The sequence below is a fragment of the Natator depressus genome, chromosome 10 (genome assembly GCF_965152275.1).
Source record: "Natator depressus isolate rNatDep1 chromosome 10, rNatDep2.hap1, whole genome shotgun sequence".
Taxonomy (NCBI): domain Eukaryota; kingdom Metazoa; phylum Chordata; order Testudines; family Cheloniidae; genus Natator; species Natator depressus.
The window spans coordinates 75,683,432-75,705,006 of NC_134243.1; the positions used below are offsets into that span (position 1 = coordinate 75,683,432).

The following is a 21,575-nucleotide window of genomic DNA, read 5'->3' on the forward strand; positions in this document are numbered from 1 at the left end:
GCTCAGGGCTCTGGGGTGGGCCCAGGGATAAGGGGTTTGGGGTGCAGGGAGGAGTTCTGGGTTGGGGGAGGCTCAGGGGTGGGGCATGGGGTTGGGGTGCAGGAGGAAGTCAGGGCTCTGGGCTGGGGGTGCAGGCCCTGGGGTGGGGCCAGGGATGAGGGGTTTGGGGTGCAGGAAGGGGTTCCAGGTTGGGGGGGGGGCTCAGGGCTGGGGCAGGGGGTTGGGGCACAGGCATGGACTTACCTCTGGCAGCTCCCGGTCAGCGATGCAGCCAGGGTGCACCACTGACCGTGCTGCACCCTGGAAGTGGCCAGCAGCAGGTCTGGCTCCTAGGCGGAGGCACGCAAGCGTCTCCACGTGACTCTTGCCCACAGGCGCCGCCCCCGCCCCGCCCCCCCAAGCTCCCATTGGCCGAAGCCAGTGCCCAGGGCAGGGGCAGGGCATGGAGCCCTATGGGCCTCCCGCCTAGGAGCTGGACCAGCTGCTGGCCACTTCCGGGGCACAGTGCGGAGTCAGAAAAGGTAGGCACTAGCCTGCCTTAGCCGGGCAGCATGCTGACAGGACTTTTAACGTCCCGGTTGGCGGTGCTGACCAGAGCAAGGCGACCCAGAGCCTTACATGCTGTGATCCAGTACTGGGTTGCAACCCACAGATTGAAAACACTGCTCTAGATGATGACTCATTCTGGTCCCACAAGTGGCTGGTGTTTAGGAGATATCATCACTTATTTATCTTCCTGATTCAAAGAGGTGGCAAGCCCAAGGACCAGCCATGGAGATATTCAAACCCCACTGAGTGGAGCCACGCAGCACCTACCATCATATTATGAATATCTGTCCCTCCCCCAATCTGAGTCCTGCATTCAGAAACCTCAAAGCACTTTACAAAGGGGGCTAAGGATCACTATGACCATTTTATAGATGGGGGAACAGACATTCGCCCCTCCCCTCAGCCCATCCAATCTCCACTCCTCTCCCAGCAGAGACCCTGGTCTGTGTGGAGAGGTCTCTGCACAGTCTGGTGCTGGGACACCAGCTCAGCCCTGACCCAGCCTGGGCACTGATCAAGAGGAAATACAGTTTCATTTTCATTCCAATCAGCATCTCATTTCACGTTATGTCTGTGTTTGACTTGGGACAGTAGGATGCCAGAGACGGTCCCCACTGCCCTTGGGTTTAGCTGCCCACCCCAGGCCTGACCCCTTTTTGCCACCCTTGCAGCAACGTTTCCCAACATGCCGCGCGTTAAAGCATCCTGAGGACAAGACGACTTACGGGGGATTGTCGCATTTCCGCTGTCTGAATCGGGCACCGGTGCCACACGTCCTGCTGCACATGCTCCACTGACTCCACGTGCTCCAGTCTCCGTCAACGTGCTCAGGGATGGGAGTTTTACTGACGCATTCCCCAGCTCGGCACCACTGAAACACAATGAGGTTAGCACAGCACAGGCAAAGGCCCCTGATCCCACAGACACTTGTGCATGGAGTTAATAAGAGGATTCCCAAGCATACAATCACGCATGTGTGCAAGTGTTTGGAGCTTCAGAACTAAGGAAAGCAGGACACGTTTTGGTTACGGCTGGAAAAAAGGGAGAGACATGTGGAAAACTGAGCTTTGTCTTCAACCCATGTAAACCAAAAGGGTTTACAGTGACTGCAGGATGGAGCCCTCTGTTGTAACTTGCACAATAACACAGACGATTACCTCAGTAATTCATAGATTAATAGATTCCAAGACCAGCAGGGACCACTGGATCATTTAGTCTGACCTCTACTATAACAGGTCATAGAACAGTGGTTCTCAACCTATTTGCCATTGTGGGCCACATATGCAGATCCCTGTGTGTTATGTGGGCTGCATCCACACAGTATATATACTACCTGTATGGTCCTGAGGATGTTCCATGGGCCGCAGCTGTGTGGTGATTGGGCTCCAAGCGGCCCACAGACTGAGAACCACTGCCACAGAACTTCCTCAAGATAATTCCTAGAGCAGATCATTTAGAAAAACATCCAATCTTGTTTTGGAAATTGGCAGTGATGGAGAACCCACCATGACCTTTGCTTAGTGGTTAATTAGCCGCCCCTTATTTTCAGTCTGAATTTGTCTAGCTTCAACTTCCAGCCATTGGATCAGGTTATACCTTTCTCTGCTAGACCGAAGAGCCCATTGTTAAGTATTTGTCCTTATTGACTGTAATAAAGTCATCCCTCAACCTTCTTGTTGTTCGGCTAATTAGGTAGAGCTGCTTGAGTCTATCAGTTTAAGGCAGGTTTTCTAATCCTTTAATCATCCTTGTAGTTCTTCTCTGAACCCTCTCCAGTTTATTAACATCCTTCTTGAATTGTGGACACCAGAGCGGGGCACTGTATTTCAGCTGTAGTCACACTAGTGCCAAAACCAGAGATGAAATAGCTTCTATACTCCTATTTGAGATTTTTCTGTTTATGCATCCAAAGATCTCATTGGGCCTTTTGGCTGCAGCATCAGACTGGGAGCTCATAGTCAGCTGATTATCCACCACTACCCCCACGTGTTTCTTCAGAGTTAGCTTTTCCCAGGATACAGTCCCCCTTTGTGTATCAGCTACAGTCTGTTCCTACATGAATACATTTACATTTAGCTGTATTAAAATGCATTCTGTTTGCTTGCTCCCAATTTACCAAGATATCGAGATCACTCTATCAGTAACCTGTCCTCTTCATCATTTACCTCTCCCCTAATTGTTGCGTCATCTACATACTATCAGCTGTAAACTTCATTCAGGTACTAGAACTTAATCTTCACTCCCTGAAGAAAGTGGGTTCAAGAAATTGTATCCAAACACAACACCTTCATTACAATGGTTCCTACTGCACATACATCATCATCACTCAGTTACACTCCTATATAACCTTAGTGATTCCAACAGGATTGCATTGGGTTGTAATTAAGGGCTGAATTTGGTCCATTTTCTCGATCTATCTGGATGTAATACAATAAATATTGCTAAGCAAGCCACGTAAAGTGTACACAATTAAGAAACATTTGGAGCTAATGTATTCAGCAAAAGCACACAGGCTAAAATTCTTTCCACCACCTGCACTCAACAGTAAGTACCAAAGAATTTTTAATTAATTTATGTATCTTTCATATGCAGCCAGAAAAAAGGTACATAGTTTCCAGCTTTAGCAACAACTCCCTAAATTACTCTCCTTTAACATACAGCATACGGTGAAATTTCAAGTCTAAAATCTACTGACAGTTAATGAAGTCAAGTTTTTGGGTAACGACTGACATGCAATAGAGACCTGCTAATACAGGTGTTTATTTTCTTTTCCATTAACCATTTTCTCCACCACTCTGAGCTGTGGAAAGTCCAAATATGCACTAGCCATCTGGCTCAGTCTGCAGGGCCCACTAAACCAAGGAATATTCCTAGGCAGAGATCTTCAAGAAAAGAAACCTAACTGAATTGGAACTCATTATGAGCTACCCTCTGTAACTGCATAATTGTGTTAGCATTACTCTAGCCCTTCCTCCTCCTCCCACAAATTGCCTGTTTAAACCTACCTGTTACATCATATCTCAAGTTTAGGACCAGATTGTGCTGCTCTAACTCAAACTGAAAAGTAATGTACTCCTCAAAGAGTCTCATTGAAATGAATGGAACTGAAGAGCATCTTATTACACGACGACTTACAGGTGGCCCTTAGACTGTACATTCGTCAGGGCAGGGACTACCTTTTCTTCTATATTTGTACCTAGCACACTGGGGCCTTGATTTCTGTTGGGACCTCCAGAGGCTACTGCAATACACATCAAAGAAAAGAAAAAGAATTTAATGCCATTTAATCCAGCTGTTTGTACAAATCAATCAGAACAAAATATGGGTTTATAAGTAAATATTTCACGTCCTGGAAACGTCAGTCCACAGACATCATCATAAAAAGCAAAACAGGTGCGGAGCATTTTGATTACCTTGTCTGCCCCACATTCTGTGCCATCCAGCGGGGGATCCAGCTTGGTTTTACAAGACGTGTCTCCTTCCACCAGGCACCACAGCCCAGCACACATCAAATGCTGCAATCACAAGGCCAAGAAGTGCAGTTATTGCTTCTGGAGAGGTCAGCTGTCATTATGGGATACACTGCAAAGCTCAGTCAGTCTCTCTAATGTGAATCTAGAGGCTTCTGGTTGGTTTTTGATCTATTATTTTTTAAGGAGAAATTGACGCTATATGGGGAGGGACGGGGGTTGGAAACATGAAAGAGATCAATGGATGCAGATGCATGAAAAAAAGTGCATCATTTAAACACATTTCTTTTCATAGGAATAGATCAGGTACAATAAACGAGGAACGTACAAGGGAGGAATAGACTAGTGCATTCCTATACCAGTCAAGCTACATGTATGCCTGGATTAGCGAGTCACCTCATTGTTTTTAACAACATACAAATAAATAGAATATGGTATACTTCGGCAAGCCCTGCTGAGCTTCTACCTTGCCCAATCAACTGGCAGTTTCCCAAAGGTTTCATGGTATAAGCAGGTCTTGACAGAGGAGCTGAATGAGGTCAGGGCTGCAGTCTCATAGTCTAGTTTGGAGAGAGTGTTCCATGCAGCATGGGAGAACGCATGAAGGCCATTGTGTGAGAAATAGACAAAAGAGCGATAGTTGGCAGGGGCAACGCAATAATATAAAAAAGCAGATAAGCAGGGAGGGGCAGATGTATGAAAGGCCCTGATGGTAAGAAGAGGCATCTTGAATGTGATGTGTGAGAGAAGGAGGAACCCAGGAGATGTGAGAGAACCAGCAGAAAAGAGTACGTTGCATCTTGACACCAGGCCTGAAATGCACTCTGGCTACCATTAACAAGACTGATCAATGGACATTACTGGGATACTGATTTCCACTATATGCTTGCATGACCTGTCGTGTCAGAAAAGTTTTCTGAATTTGAGAAAAATAATCCAAGAAAGAAAGGTCTTTAGATCTTTCACATTTTCTGAAACGTCCACCCTGCTCTGCAACCTGTATAAGTGGATGATTTGAATAGAAGGTTCTATGGTTTGTGCATGCACGCGCGCGCACACACACACACACACACACAATTAAAATAAATAAATAAAAGCTATATTTCTTTTCACTATCATTCACATTTCACTGTAATGGTAAAAAGATGAGAAGCTTGGCTCTAGTATCAGCTGGTCTTGTCAAGATTTATTGAACCTCATTAAATAGTTTGAGTCAACACACTTGAACCTTATGATTCTTCCACAACATAATGTGTGTGCAGACACATGTTGGTATGTATATATCAAATATGCTTGCACAGCACATGGCGTAATGAACGGAAGAGAGAAATCCTGCCATAAAGGGTGATGGGGTTGAACGTACTGAAAAACTGGTTATCACAGCAGTATCTACATCCTGTTTTAACTTTACATTTTCTTCTGGAATGAGGATTTTGCATTATTTAAAGCAAAAGAACGTTTAAAGAAAGCTACAAGCAGAGCTTGGTAACAACTGTATCTGCCATCAGCAGCATGGAAGTGCAGCGCTTGTTAAATAAAAACCAATCAAAGAGTTTTCATGACATCCACGTACTCTTGAGCAGGCTCCTGTGAAACAGAGGATGGACTGAAGATTTCTGCTATTTGTACTGAATTATCACTAATTATTATTTTTTCCAAAGGTCTTAAATTTCTTTGCAAACATCAATTAACCCTCAAGACATCTTATACAGTAGCAATATATTGGCCCCATTTTATGGATGGGTACACCAGGGCATGGAAAAGTTAACTCACTGCCAGACAATACACAGCAAGTCAAGAACAGAATGTGGGAATTCCAAATCCCAGTCCCTGTGCAAGACAACCCTTCCTCCTCGTTGGGTTTGCACAGGATTAGAAATCGGGTGGATTAGCTGTCCCATTTCATTGTCAGAAAGTGACACGCTGCTTGCTAGCCATGAAACCTTTACACCAGCCAATGTATTTTCCTTTACATCTAAGATACTGTATTGAATTAACATATCTTATCGTATTAGGGTTTTATATGGCACACTGGCAGCTAGAACACTGCTGAGTTATGAAGACTTATAGATCACACTTTACATTAAGGTTTTACTTATCAATGGTTAATAAAGAGCTGATAAATAATTAATAGAAGTATAAGCATGTTACAGACTTTAGTTACAGATTATTTAAGCACAACAGTAGAAGGTATTATACATACACTTACAAGCTATGGTTTTAAGCAACCTATTGACCTGGTGGACTTTATAAACTATACCAGTTGATTAGTTATTTATTAAAACAGCTATTAATAATTTATCAACCCTTTCTAAACAGAAGCGAACTATAAAGCATGACCGACTTTACGAACAAGAATTCATTGTCCCAACAGGCTCACTGTTCTCCCTAGATGACTGTGGGCAGGGACGTTTCCAGAGCAATGTCTGTGACTGTCAGATCCAAATCACCGTAGGGTAAGACTGCCAGCTGAAACAAAGGGTGGGTGCTGAATTTAGGGATGCAGACAGACTGGCATCGTTTTGATTTTGGTGTGCTTCGGCCCTTCTCCTCCAAGCCTGGGTAGCTCACTATCCATAAAGGTACATCTACATGGCACACTTCTTTCGGCAGCGTGCAGAGTACATTCACTGCTCAACTAGCTAGCACAGCAGTGCAGACAGTGAGGCACTGCTTGGGGGAGTAAAGACATGCCTGAACCCTGTGGGTAGGCACCCTACACGGCTCTCTACACACCCAAGCAGGGCCTTGCCTGTTTACACTGCTATTTTTAGCTGCGTAGTATTCTGCTGCCTCTCTGCTGCTGGCATCTGTCCCTGCCACAGGGAAAGGCTCCAGCAGTGGGGAAAAGCTCTGACGACAGAAGCAGTGGGGAAAGGCTCCAGCAGCTGCTGCCAGAGCCTTTCCCCGCTACCGCCCCACAGCTAAAGCCTTACACTGACACTCATAGCTACATACCGCCATGTCGATGCAGCCTGCTTTTCACTGTGGCGTGTAGCTACACGTACCAGGGCTTTGGAGCTGTGCTCCGGCTCCGCTCCAGCTCCAGGCAAAAACCTGCAGCTCCACTGCTCCGGAGCTGCTCCGGGCTCCGGCTCCGGGCTCCGCTCCAAAGCCTGGACACATATCCTACATGCTGATGCAAGTGATGTGCAGTGTAGACGTACTCATAGTCTCACAGATTTTTTAGGCCGGAAGGGATCATTACGTTCATCTAGATTGCAAAACACAGGCCAGAGAACTTCATCCAGTGATTCATGCATCAAGACCATACCTTCTAGTTGAGCAACAGTGTATCTTTTGGAAAGACATCCAGTCTTGATTTTAAAGATTTCATGTGATGGATAATCCACCACATCCCCAGCTAAACTCTTCCAATGGTTAATTATGCTCACTATTAAAAAATTGTGCTTTATTTCTAGTCTTGAATTTGCCTAGTTTCATTTCCAGCCATTGGATCATACAGTCTATGTAAATTACACAGCGCTAAATCCTGCTCTTAGATGTACAATTGCGCACATGGACAGAGGAAAGAACAGAAAGTCAGAGAAATCTAGCAGCCGTACATATGAATTGAGTTGCCAGCCAGAATTCATCCAGAGTTCACAAGATGTGATAGGCAATAAACTCAGCTAACACGTCCAGTGATGTACCATGAGCTGGGAGATCGTTGGACATAGCTAACCCCAAACAGGTATGTGTGTGTGGGCAGAATTTGTTTCAGTGATGATACCAAAATACAATTCATGGATAGGACTGGCACAAATATTCACAATCAGACACATATGCTTACATAGAAAAATACTCTGAAAAAAACCTCTATCATCAACATCAACCTTCCTGAAATTTCACAATTGAGGGATGGAAAACAGGATTTTTATAGAAGCCTTATTTTCGACTCCTAATAACAAATGCAAAGCATACTTCAGGAAAGAGCTATAGAAACACATAGTAACTACACTGCAGCTCTGTGTCCTATTGCCACACCATCACAAATCTTAAAATCCCATGCGTCTATGCCATAAAGACACTCAGACAAAGATTAAACCATGGTGCTTTATCATGTTCATTTCAAAAGAGATCAGATACCCTCTTCAGCTAAAATATGATCCCAAACAAAAAATCTCCGTTAAAAAGTCATTAGCATTCAGTGTTGCTGGGGACTATTAAAATGAGAAATGGCTGGACTTGACAGAAAAATTGTTTGTATATTTGAGTGACAATTTAGAGCACAGATTGCTGTACAATATAGGTCATGAAAGTTGCTGTACTACAGTTAAATTGTAATTTCAGCATTTGGCACTGGAAAGCAGGTCTGTCCGTGATGCACAGTCTCCTCTCTGAATAGGAAACTATTCAAGCGGTTGGGAATTTTCTAACACAATATTTTTTCATTTGAAAATGTCAAATTGTCAAAACCGAAACTGTTCACAGGAAAGGGTCAGTTTCCTCATTCAAAAAATTTGACAAAGTAGTTTTGAAACTGTCAAAACATCTTTTCGTTTTGAAATGTTACTTAGTTTACCCCCCAAAAAATAAGGAATTTTTTAAAAAAGGTTGAAATAAAAATGAAACGTATCAAGGTGACCGAAACAACATTTCAATTGACCCAATCTGGAAAAAAAATTGGATTATAAATTCATGAACATTTTTGAGATTTCAACTTTTTCAACTCACTACAGGTTGGGGAAAAAATTAAATATCTCAAAAACTCAAGTGGGATGAGAAAATCCATAGCATTGCATAGCACTAGAAACTATAGTCAAAGGATGTGCATGTGACACACTGTTAGGAAGCATCAAGCCTGAGGAGGTGGTCCAGCCACAAGAGAATTACATTTATCATTACAGGTGTTAGAGCGGTACCCAACTGAGACTGGAGCCTCATTATGCCAGCTGCTGCACATACACTTAGTATGAGACAGACCCTGTCCTATCAAAACTGACAAAGGGTGGATAAAGGAAGTATTATCCTCACTTTACAGATGGGGAACGAAGGCGCAGAGGGATTAAATGACTTGCCAAAGGTGGCAGAGGGGGAAATTGCATCCAGATCTCCCATGTGCCCAGTTTAGGGCTTTAAGCCATAAAACCATCCTTCCTGGACTTCAAGGTAAGAATGGAGACAGCTCTCATAAGATCCACATAGAAGGCTTCATGTGGTTCCCCCCTACTCAGACTTGATTCTCCATCTCTTTCATAGTGCGGGCCAATTCTGAAGAGAGAGGTTACCTTGTGTAGACCACTCCCATTAGTCAGCACAGAATATCAATGTACCCAGTACCTGACAGGAAGCACTCAGACCTCCCAGGATTTGGCCCCTAATAACATGAAGTAATTTCCAAATCTGTGATGTAATAACAGTCCATGTGGCTCTTCTTGCCGCTCAGAAATAATCCTGTGGAAATCGCTAAACTTTCTGCATTTTCCTGGATTAGGAAAGAAAGGAAGGATTCCATTCTCTAGAGAACTAATTAGCTCCAGCTGCCTGCTGCACACTGGAACCAGCAACCTCTTATTTCTGCCCTCAGAGTTAAACACCATGAAACTGATTCTGTCATCACAGAGAGGGGATTATGGGGAAGGAGTAAGAAAGAGTAAATAGCCTTAAGGAAGGGGAACAAGAGAAAACTATATAAAGTACACAGGGAGAACTGCTTTTAAATACATTAGTTTTCAATGGAGAATCACAGCACTTTAACTTTCTCACAGTTTTGGCTTGGCAAATAGTTAACTGTAAGCTGTGCCCATGTGCAAAATTCCAGTAAACACCAATTAAATACAAAACAATACTGTAATAAAACACTTACTACTTGCATAGAAATTTACAAGGTATTGTACATACTTTCTCTAAGCCTCTCAGCACAGCTGACAGGTAGGAATTCACCTCCCCATTTTACAGGTGAGAAAACAGATGCAGAGAAGTGAAGTCCCAAATTTTCTATCACAGCTTCTAATTTGCGGGGCGGGGAGGGGCTAATCTCCACCACCTATGGACGGGTAATAGAAGGCATCAAGAGTCTGCATCTGCCGTTGATATTAGTTAGAGCTGGAGGTGCTTAACAGCACTGAAAACTACGTCCTAGATGTCAAGAGCTAGACACTCAAAAGTAGAAGCCCCAAAATTGGAGGCCACTTTTGAAAATCTAGGCCTAAGTGGGCTGTCAACGGCGAAGGTGGGATAAGCACCGCAGTGGCTCTCTTGGAGTAATTCCATGGAGCTGATATTGAAAAGCGGTCAGTGGAAGTTCCAATATAGGGCAAGTGGAGCAAAAATTACAAATGAGAGGGGTTATTCCAGAAGTGATGAGCAAAGGCTGAGGAAGAGCCGCATGTGATCCTGTTCAGCACCACAGGAACGATAGATTCCTGCCGAGTTTGTATTTCATCAAGACTCTGAACGCCAAACTCTGAAGGCTCACTCATTTGGGATCTTTAGTAGTGAACGAGAAAGAATGGACCCCTTTTATTCTGAGCTAGAAAGGCAGGACTTCCACAGATATATGAAAGTGAATCACAAAGAGGACATGCATCCCACTTGATGAACAGCAATCACAGAATCTCTCTGAGATGTCACCAGAAAAAGTCTTAAAAAAGAAACATTGTAATTTTCACTATTTAACGATTATCTATGTCTCCAGTACATTTCAAAGTACACCCACACGCTGTCCTTTTAGCGTATAAAGTGCCTGGCTCTGATAACCAAGTCTACAGCTGATTCTCCTCTCAGACTAGTTTTACACCATTGTAACTCCATTGATTTCAATGGAGTTACAGCTTGATTTACACCTGCGTGAGCGAGTGGAGAATCACCAAACATTCAGAAAGTGTACCAAATCCAAGGGATTAATTTAGTTCAAGAAGAAATAATCCTTGAGTTAACTGCTTTCCAGTGCTATTATTTCAGCTGCAGAAATGAATGAATTCAACAAAGTTGTTTCCTAGACTTTTTTTAATGCTCTTTATCAGGGAAAACGTAACAAAACAAATGCTGCGAACATGGACCATGCTGAGCTCAGTCTTCTGCATTAGATGACTTTACATGTATTTATCTGGCTAGCATCACGTGGATGTCACATGAAATATACTGGCTCCATGGATACATGGAGTGATACTGAGAGCTTTTCTGTTCCCAGTAACCAAAACTGAAGAATAAAAACCCTTCCCATCAGAGCTGCTCTTTCTTTTAGAAAGAAAAAACCAAAAAAATCCACCAGGTCTTAGAACAGTAATTACATGTTGTAATTCAGCTATTGTAAGTACCAATATTCGGCTGTTGTAAGTACCGATCCCAAGATATGAATGAAACTAGCTTTCATCTTCAATCAAGTCACTTTTTAACAGCAGTAATTCTACAGGTCAGCAAGAGCAGCCCAGGGCTCTTCATCATAACAACATCTTAGCAACTGTAGTTCCAGCATCCCAAAGGTCTCCACACAGCTGTGCGACCCTTTCTCGGGGCGTCCAGGACAGAGAGTTGCCGAGCGACGCCTCTGCCTCAGTGAGAGAGGGAGTCTTTTGTGCAGTAGCTGAGTGTCAGCTCACTGACCCTGCCAGCCCTTCAGCCACTCAAGCACTCTGCTCAGGGCTCTGCCAGCCTCTACTTTGCCTGGCAGGCACACACTCCTCAGAAGCATCCTCCTGCAGTGTCCAGCCCCAGTCACTGGACACTCCCAGTAATTGCCAGGCTCACTACTCCCAAGGGAATAGTGCACACACTCCAGCTTGTTTGAGTCATCTGAGTAGCAGCTCACATAGAACAAAGCAGTTGTACTCTATTTATAGTAAAAAAAACTATTCGTTGCTTAACAAAGGTAAAAATTGAGGCGACGTTGAGCAAACCTAAGAAGAACAGGTTACAAATAAAACAAAGTATGTATAATGTGCTTCTAATAGACTAAGACGTAACTGTAACAGGCTAACCTTCTCACCTGAGCTCCAGTCCAAGCAGGAACGTCTACACTGCTATTTTTAGACTCATAGCGTGAGCCCTACGAGCCCAAGCCAGTTGACCCGGGCTCTGAGACTCACTGCGAAGAGTCTTTTTTTTGCAGTGTAGATGTACCTAAGTCCACCCATAAAAAGAAAAGGAGGACTCGTGGCACCTTAGAGACTAACAAATTTATCTGAATCATAGAATCATCGAATATCAGGGTTGGAAGAGACCTCAGGAGGACATCTAGTCCAACCCCCTGCTCAAAGCAGGACCAATCCCCAACTAAATCATCCCAGCCAGGGCTTTGTCAAGCCTGACCTTAAAAACTTCTAAGGAAGGAGATTCCACCCCCCCCCCCAGGTAACGCTACAGCTCACTTCATCGGATGCAAGTCCACCCATGTGACTCAAAACTATTTGTATGTGCAAAGGTTGCATGATTGGGCCCCTGATGAGTATTTATAGAGAACTGTGCTTGTCCATCTATACCACATAAAAGACATACATGGCTAAGATTTTCAGAAGTGACTAGTGATTTTGGGTGCCCACTCTGAAACACCTTAAAGGGGCCTGGTTTTTATGAGGGGGCTCAGCACTTTCTGAAGATCAGTCAGCGATAGGTCAGGGACTCAAAACCTGCGGCATTCAAACTCACTTATTTTTTAAAATCTTGGCCATGGTCCCTGTTTCAAGGAGTTTAAAGTTCTACCGCAAGACACACAACAAGATACAAAAGACTGACACATGCAGAAGATGGCGAAGATTTGACATGGAAATCCATAACGGAAGGGCTAGCTAAAGGAGGGTTGTGTTTTCAGGAGTACAAAGGATGAGAGTGGGGTTTTCAGGAGTACAAAGGATGAGAGTGGGTGCTTGGCAAACGAGCAACAGGAGACTTTACCAAGCACAGAGGGAAGTGATGAAAGGAGGAGTGAAGTTTCTTTTTGAGGACCATTCCCTCCCCCCGCCCCCGCATTATTAGAGACTTTGAGGAGAGGGAAGAGGGGACATATACCATATATACTATTTTATTGCAAGAAGCTAATTCTATTCTATTTCTTATATGCCAGAGATGAATGTAACAAAATCAAAACACGGGAAGATAGTATTAATGAGACTGTAAACTAATTTTATGGCTAGGAAGCCTGGACCTGTAACTGATCTTTTCTGAGCCTTAGATCACATCTCACAGAAGCACTCAGGATTCACAGAACCATAGGCATTAAAAATGAAAAAGGACCACCTCATCCACCTCCCTGCCAATGCAGAATTATTTTCACACCATACATGTTCTTGTGCTTTGTCAAACCTAGTTTTCAATGTCTTAAGTGAGAGGACATGGAAAGATACTGCCATGATTTCTTTAGAGAGGCATAACATGTTACCTAAACCACTTCGTGTCTCTAAAGCAATCATGTCCATATCTTTACCAGCTCAGAATCCAGAGGAGCAAAACTGAGGAACAGAGTGATTCACTGAATGAAATGGTGGATGATTTCTGTGTTACTCTACAGATTGTGTGTGTGTTAAAGGGGCTGCAGATAATTGACCAGTGTCAAAACTATAATGGTTGTACTAGGATAGATATTTGCAGTCCATGAGAACAGTCCAGTCTATAAGCACATACCCTCTACGCCATGACTGAGAGAAGGGTTATCAGTCCCACAACTATTATGTCACAGTCCTCCAAAAGCCATACTCTGCAGGTTCTCTGTGGCCAGAGCCACAGCACGGGCATTCTAGGGCAGGGTCAGAGGCATGGGCTATGCTTTTATATCTGCTAACTCAGGAGCCCGTATCCTGTGCAGAATAAACCTGCCCATGGCACAGTCTGTTCAAAGGGCAGTGGGTAGGGTCCCACAGCCAACCTGACGGGCTCCCACTTTAATGCTGCTTTTGCAACCCTGACACAAACCCTATCGCCCCAATCTTGCAAGACACCCAGAGATTTCATCTCCCATAGGTTTCAATGGAAGTTTTGGGCACCCAGAACCTTGCAATATTGGACTCTAAAACCATTTAGGCTCCGTGTTCAGTATAGAGTGTGTACACTTTGCCTCTTTAAAAAAAAAAAAAAAAAAAGTTGTCTGTCAAACATCCCTTAAAAGCTGGGAAGTTAAAAGAGTGAAGTCACAGATCAAGTTTCTTGGCCATGGGAAATGAGAAAACGCATAGTAAAAATAAATATAGATACATATACACAGTGTTCAGATGTGGTTGGGAAGATTATGGGAGTTTTTTCTTGAAGTCTTTTGCAGATGGGAAGTACCCAGAGGCTGATGGGAGAGGTCTGAGAGCAGGCTTGTTATACTGTGTTTGCAGGCTGACATTCAATAGCATTTTGGCTAATTTAGTTGAAGTTCAGACTTCAGCTGTAGCTGCCACATCACAAGGCTACACTAATTCTCTCCCCCACCCCAACACCCCATCTTATGTCTTAATAAGAAAACGAAGGCTTTCCAAACACTCGAGCGCTTGGTTCCTAATATGCGCCTCTATTATTTTAAAGAGTTTATTATTTTTATATTCTTAAATTGATACACTGTATTTTTAGAATTTGATTTTGATTCCCCCTCCCCCCCCCCATATATATATTTTAAAACCACTGCACCAGAATGCGTTTTGACAGACTTCCAAAATGAAACACGTACAAAAATTTCTGAAGCATTCCAGTAATTGTAAACTGGGTTGTGCAATGCAGTCAGGCATTCTGCTTCTCTCTCGATTTTTTTTTTTAAATATTATTTCCACCGAAAAGAAAGAGAAAAAATGGTCTGCCTTGCAACGTACAGAAGCAGTGAAATAGGACGCTTCTGTTTCATATAAAACAGGCAAAATGAAAATAGTTGCACTTTTAACAACCCACATTAGGAAAACTATAAAGTATAGCAGGGCAATTAGGTAAATTATTAACTTTACTTTTAAAAAAGAAAATCTTCTTATTTTACCTTACAACTGCCAAGCATGTAGCCTGCACGTTTTAACAAAACCAACCCCATCCTTTACTGCAGTGCTATTATTAATTGTTATTATTACTACTATTCTAATTTATACCACACCCACAGTATTTATGTATTTTACAGACACATCTGTAGACGCAGCCCCAGCCTGTACAGAGGCTGATCTGTATCCTCCTATTGCAGAGATTCAATTGGCTTACAATCTTAGTATGAGTTTTTATCGGTACTCACCACATACCATAGTATTTGGGTCTTGATCTTGCAGTTGACTCTGCTCAGGCACACTCTGCAATCACACAGAGCCCCACTGATTTAGTGGGGCTCAGGGGGTTCAATCCCATAGATCTCTTCACAGGATCAGGACCACAGATAGTCCCACTAATGTCACACAAATTTGCATACCTATGTTTCCCAACAAGCCTTTGATTATGAAAGCTGAAAGGATTTTTAAGATCCAACTTACTGACACTATTTGTGCTCTTCCTTTACTTTTTTTTTTCCATTTTGGACAGCTTGACAATGGAAACAGGCTAGTAAGTTTCATTTTTGCTTACAGTCATTTTCGTTCTCAGGTTCTCAGTGCTGCAGTGTTTTGACTGTGGATGCTACAGAGGAAGTTTATTTGTTTAAAAGCAACTGCAATTTAAGGAAAATGATGGCACCATTCCTACTGGTCTCAGATATTCTAAAAGCTTGTTTACTCAAAATCTCAGTTCTGGGCTACATTTGAGTTAATAGCATCCCTTGTTAAGCAGAAAATCTCTTTGTAGCAATGTTAATCTCTACATGCCATTTTAGTCTAAGCACAGTTCTGACTCAAAACAATACTGAAAGATAATGGTTATGTAAAAACCCGCAAAAATGCGTTAATAATAAATAAGCCAAAAGGCATACAAAACGGAAAGCCAAACACTGGATACAAGAGATACAAATCACATTTTTTCCATAAATATAATGTCAGCCCCAAAGCCTCTGTTAGTAGGCATGCCAGCTTGAAAAATAAACCCAGCGCTCATGATTAAACACACAAGTGTATTTTCACATGAGTTTGTGAACAATGTGTTCCTGTGTGTTTCTGGTGCAGAAACTTTATCTCAGCTGTGAGAGATGTAGCCATGAAGGCTTCGTGCCTTCCATTTTGTGGACAGCATAATAAAGAAAAACGCCCAAGGCCTATTCATCACTTAAGTCCTACATTGACAATTTATGTGGGATTTGAGTAGCACCTATGCTTTTTGCTGGTCTTCTGCACAGGGCCTTCTACCCATGATACTAGACTTACAAGCCTGGTAGAGGATCTGGGAAATGGCGGTCAGTCAGGGCAGACTGTCAAATGCCTTGCAAAACCTGGATGTAAGTGTCCAGAATACAATATTGCAAGGCACCAATGCCTGGATGGACGATACAATGAGTTTTAAAAGGAGGACTCCTATTTACCTCTTATTGCACATCATGCTGTCTGTATCTCATGGATTTTCATGGCAGCAGTGTCATCCCCACAGGCCCACCTTTCAAACACTCATTGAATCAGTTCGGTGTTTGGTAAGATGACAGTAGCTTTATTCCTATAAAACAAGCATTACCATGCCAGACTCTAGATGGGCCACATGTCCTTCCATCAAACAGCACTATGCTATAAACAAGGGTTTGATTCTGATCTCACACTAGTTTTACAGCAGTGTAATTCCATTAACTTCAACTGAGTTGCTTCTGATTTACACCAATGTAAGTGAAATGAGAATCAGTCCCAGGGACATGACAAATTCCTGAACCAGATTTGATATATGTCAGAACCCAGCCTTGCTGGGGCTAATTAGGGATTATTCTGTTATTAGCTCCTGAAAACGTATGGGGTGAAATCCTGGCCCTGTTGAAGTCAACAGCAAAGCTCCCATTGACTTCTGTGGAGTTAGGATTTCACCCTGCGACCCTGGACAAATCTATCACCCGATTCTGTGCAGCGTATACCCTGACAACGTTCAGAGTTTTCAGAAAGAAGAGTTAATGGAGAGCACCAGGTAAACAGACGTCCCCAGAACTCTCCCGGCATTTGCAAATGGATTGGAAGTATGTAACCCAGACGTAGCCATGAAGGGTACGTCTACACAGGGAAAGCAAGAGCTGCAGCAGTGAGTCTCAGAGTTCAAATCAGCTGACCCAGGCTTGCGGTGCGGGCTCAAAATAGTAGTGTAGACGTTTGGTCACAGGCTATAACCCAGGCTCTGAAACCCAGAGAGAGGGGAGTCTCTTGGGCCCAGGCTGTGGCCTAAGCGGGAACATCTGCTCTGCTATTTTTAGCTCAGCCACGTAAGCCGAAGTCAGTTGACCCAGGCTCTGAGACATGCTGCCATGTGTCTATTTCTACTGTGTGGACATACCCAAAGTGGCTACCTCATGATCCTTCATTTTTGTGCTGTGATTTCTGAGGAGAGCTCAGAACAGTTCATAGTGGTTTGGCAAACATTCTTATTTCTAGAGACTGCCAGTTTGCACGCCAGAATCCTTCATTAGAACAACAAATTAAGACTGAGATTATCAAGTGTGCCTAAGGGAGACAGGTGCCCAACTTCTCTGAAAATCTTCACCCAAGCCTTTAACACACATGGTTACCAAAGAAAATCTTAAAAATTCAAACTGATGCCATGCTGACTGCCAAAGTCTGCAGACAGCAGAAACAATAGCTATGAAAGAACGGTGAGCAGCTACATTTTATCTTAATGAAATTTTATCTACATTGAGTCTGAAGGCTAATGATGGCAGCACAGGACTGTAAGCTTAGTTCACTGTTTCACTGATGAACAAAGTGCACACGAAGGAGCAGGACAATTGCAACAGGAAGATCTATACTGAGTGGAGTTTCATTTTGGCCTCCCTGGTCAGTGCAGCTTGGGTTGGTGGCAGGGCTTAGGAGTCACATTACTTCTGCTGCCTCAGTACGATAGAGTTTGGAAGGCATTTTTTGCGGGGGGAGGAGGGAAGGGGGACAAATCAAAGCGATACAGGTGGGGTGGAATGTTCTATGGCTCTATCTAGCTATTGTTGAGACTTCTATTGTTACTCTTTACTACAGTAGCTGAATGACTCTCATGCACAAAGCTTTATCAAACAGGAAGATTTTGCAGCCTTTCCTCAAGATGGTTAGATTCTGGATTCATCTATTGTCCTCTGGAAATTTACCCGAGCATAGGGCATTTTTGAATGTAGGTCCTCTAGTTTGCCCAACATAATTATGGAGCTCAGCTATCTCTTTCTGAAATGTCATAATACAGCTCTCTTTATTAAACAGGAATGGAGACAGAAGACACGTGTAGTCATAAAAAGATTGAGCAGGCTAATTTCCTGAAGTTTGTTTCCTCTTTGTAACAAATATTTACCGTCATATGTTTATTACCTTGTACGTTTGGATTTTTTAATAATACTTTATTGAATTAAAAATACCACATTACTATTGGCTAGAAGAGGAGACAGCTATGTTTGCCAATAATTTCTATAACTAATGCCAACGACTGGTGCCAATTTTTTTTGGTTCATATTTCCGCAGACAGCTTAGAGACGTACAGTACAAGCATTCTGTTGATGAGGCACGAGAAATACGAAGGTGAAGGCAAGAAAACCTTCCAGGATTTAAAAATGAAAGCTGACCATTTCCTATAACGAACTTTGTTTCACTGCAGGCAAACACCAACTCACAGCAGCTGAACAGCATGCAAAAATGACCATGGTTTAATGAGGTGTAAAGTTAATGGCACATATTTTCACAGAACGTCAACACTGAACTCTGAAGCACTCCCATCCTACATTCATGATCAGAAATACCTACATATACATAATTAAGCAGCGTCCTTTATTCAGCCAAAGCTTGTATAGGCTTCTCAGCAGAAATTATTCTACTCTAAAGTCCTTCCAAATATGTATTAAGGTTTCTTTTCTTCTTTTCTAAAGATTTCAAACACTAAGACTAGTAAAAATCCCAAAGGACCAACACACCTGCTAACTGCCTAACAGAGAATACTGCCGACTGGTTTGGTACACTGACAAACACACTCTGAATGAGGAGTTTCAAGAACACTATTTCTGAATATGCTATTTCAGCATGAGAAATGCAGACTAGTTAGCAGTAAAATGGTACTTCCTAGTGGGGGTGAAACCTCCAGGAATGACAGTTCTTTTCTGCAACAATGCACTTAGCAAATATCTACCAAAAGCTCGGTAAGCAGCATAGTATTTGTTCATTTGGTGGTACCTGAATCTTCCTGGGGTACTCTTTAAGGATACACATTTCAAAAGCTTGCTTCCAGTCCAGTAGTCCGGATGGCCTGCATTTTCCTGGCTGATCCAAAAAACACAACCTACCCAGATTTGTTTCTCATTGTTTTCATGTTCTGTGTTACTTAGTTGCCAGATCCAAAGTAAACAAAACAGCAAATGTGAAACTCTGAGTTCTTTCCCAGCACTTGCATGTGTTCGACAGCTTTATTCATTTGGAAACTTTAGTTATAACTGATTATTATTTTCTTTTTTATAATATGATTAAAGTGCCAGAAATTTTTAGAGGTGGAGGGGACAGGACAGGGGAGGGAGAGGGTGAAATGATTTACCAAAAGAAACATTTTTTTTTAAAATATTGCCTAGTTATAAGAAGGTAAAGCATGAGTCACTCTTGCCATCTAAACTAGGACTTTGTAGAACATAATGTAGGGTAAAATGCCACCAAATGGTTCGGATGATAAAATAATCTATTTGATAACAATGCTTAGCACTTTCCATCTGTAGCTATCCTAGCTCATAGCCATATATGTGCAATCATAATCCTAGAATAGGGGAAGGAAGGGTGCAGCTAGGTTAAGTGTCTTGCTCATGATGATACAGAGAGTTAGTGGCAGAGCTGAGAACAGAACCCAGGAATCCTGACTCCCAGTCCCATCTGCTAGCTACTGGGTCACACAGCCTCCCCAGCAGATACTCCTGGTTGGTCAATTGGTTCATACATGAATATTGCTTCACATTACAGTCAGAGGTAGCTCCTACCAGCAGCCCTTAAATAGTTTGGAGTCAGGGTTCAAACCCAAAAGTCCCAATGTTAATCCAAATGATCTAAACCTCTCTAGTCTGCAGAGCTGAGAAGTCTTGTGGGAAGAGGCTCACTTGTGAGACTTCTGCTACATCCCAATTCCAGATGGGCCGGAAATATAATGAGAACAGCCTCTTGCTCAGTATTTTGGCACTCTGACTTCCGTGGGAGTTTTGCTCAAATGAAAACTGAATACAAACTCAATAAGGACCTCAGGACTTGGATCTAGGATTTTAGCTTTATCAGCGTGGGTGGGTTTTTCAAAAGCGCTCAGCGTTGACCTAACTCTGTTCTTTCACCTGGGTCAATGGGAGTTTTACTGTGGATTTCAACCAGAGCAGGTTAGGCTGATGCTGAGCACTGTTGAAAATCTGACTGTGTATTTCAATTGGAGGTACGGAATCTTTTTATTCTCAATTGACAGCTTTGCTTCCATAACCCACCCTCGTGCCCTTGGGACCCAGGAGAAGCCTTACCTCCATATTCTTACAGAAAGTGGCATTGGTCCCGAATAGGATCTGGCACTGTTCGTCGGCGCTGTAGTGCATCCCTGGCAGCTTGTGAGGAAGCCGCACGGCATACTGGCTTCGAGGGTCTGTTACCAGCAAACAGGTGCTCACCTTAGACCTAAAGAGTACAAGAGTTACACACACCTTTAAGGGGAGGAACTTTGGAACTGGACTGCTAGATCACTTGCCCAGAGACGGTGGCTCCTTCCCTTTCACTTGAGGTTATGGTGCCTTTGTCTTAAGAGCTAGTATTTTTAATTGCTTATTTTTGATAGACTTCCACCCGGGAATATCCTTTTTTAAGCAAAGATTCTGACCAGCAGGTATTTCTGGTCAGGTTGCTATTATGGGCAGGTGAAGACTGGAGATGCATGAGGTGAGGTATTGCAGTGGTATTTCTAGAGGCATTACTCAATATGGAGAGTGAATAGTGGGACAGACACAAGACCTAAGAAATATAAGGTGTTCAAATGACTATAAGGAAATGTTGTGTGCAGTTGTGTTGTAACCGTGTTGGTCCCAGGATTGTCTCTCTAATATATTGTAAAATGCCAGGCAAGCAGACCTCTGTGATGGTGAGTGTTAAGTAGGTTTCCTGGAGAATGTCCTGGGGGTGGTTAATGCAAATTCCATAATACCGGTTATGCAAAAAACAAACCTTTTGAAGTTTGCCCTGAGGAGAGGGCCACTGACTGGTGATTACCTGTTACAGGAGGCCACAGATCAAAGGCCCAGACTGTATAAAGAAATGGCTGGACTGTCCCAGACTTGTTATGGTTCTTGATCTGAAATCTGATATCAACTGGTAACCCAGCGCAAACCCAGCTGAGGGCTTTGAAAGACAGACAGCCCCCAGAGCCCTATGTTGGAGATAGGGGTGACCTCTGGTAAGCTTTTAGCATGTGTGTAGGTTCGTTTATTGTTTTTGTAGATTTTCTCTCTAATACACTTTGCTTTGGTTGGTAACTGATGTACACTGTTGTAGCCCATGGAGAAAGGTTAACCACAGATTCTGGACCCTGATCAGAGCTGCTAGGGAAATCAGTGAGGTGCAGAGGGACTGCAAGCCTAAACCCCTGTTT

The 21,575-nt window shown here is 43.0% G+C and overlaps 1 protein-coding gene across 3 annotated transcripts in view; it reads right to left on the reverse strand.

Annotated features, from left to right (window-relative positions):
• The window catches only part of ADAMTS17 (ADAM metallopeptidase with thrombospondin type 1 motif 17), a 259,492-nt gene that overhangs the window by 121,750 nt on the left and 116,167 nt on the right, over window positions 1-21,575 (reverse strand). For all 3 annotated transcript variants that reach the window (XM_074966538.1, XM_074966537.1, XM_074966539.1), the window contains 3 exons: window positions 20,461-20,611; window positions 3,963-4,064; window positions 1,275-1,420 (listed from right to left, as the gene is read on the reverse strand). In XM_074966538.1, coding sequence (XP_074822639.1) covers window positions 1,275-1,420; window positions 3,963-4,064; window positions 20,461-20,611 — 399 coding nt within the window. The remainder of the gene's footprint in view (window positions 1-1,274; window positions 1,421-3,962; window positions 4,065-20,460; window positions 20,612-21,575) is intronic.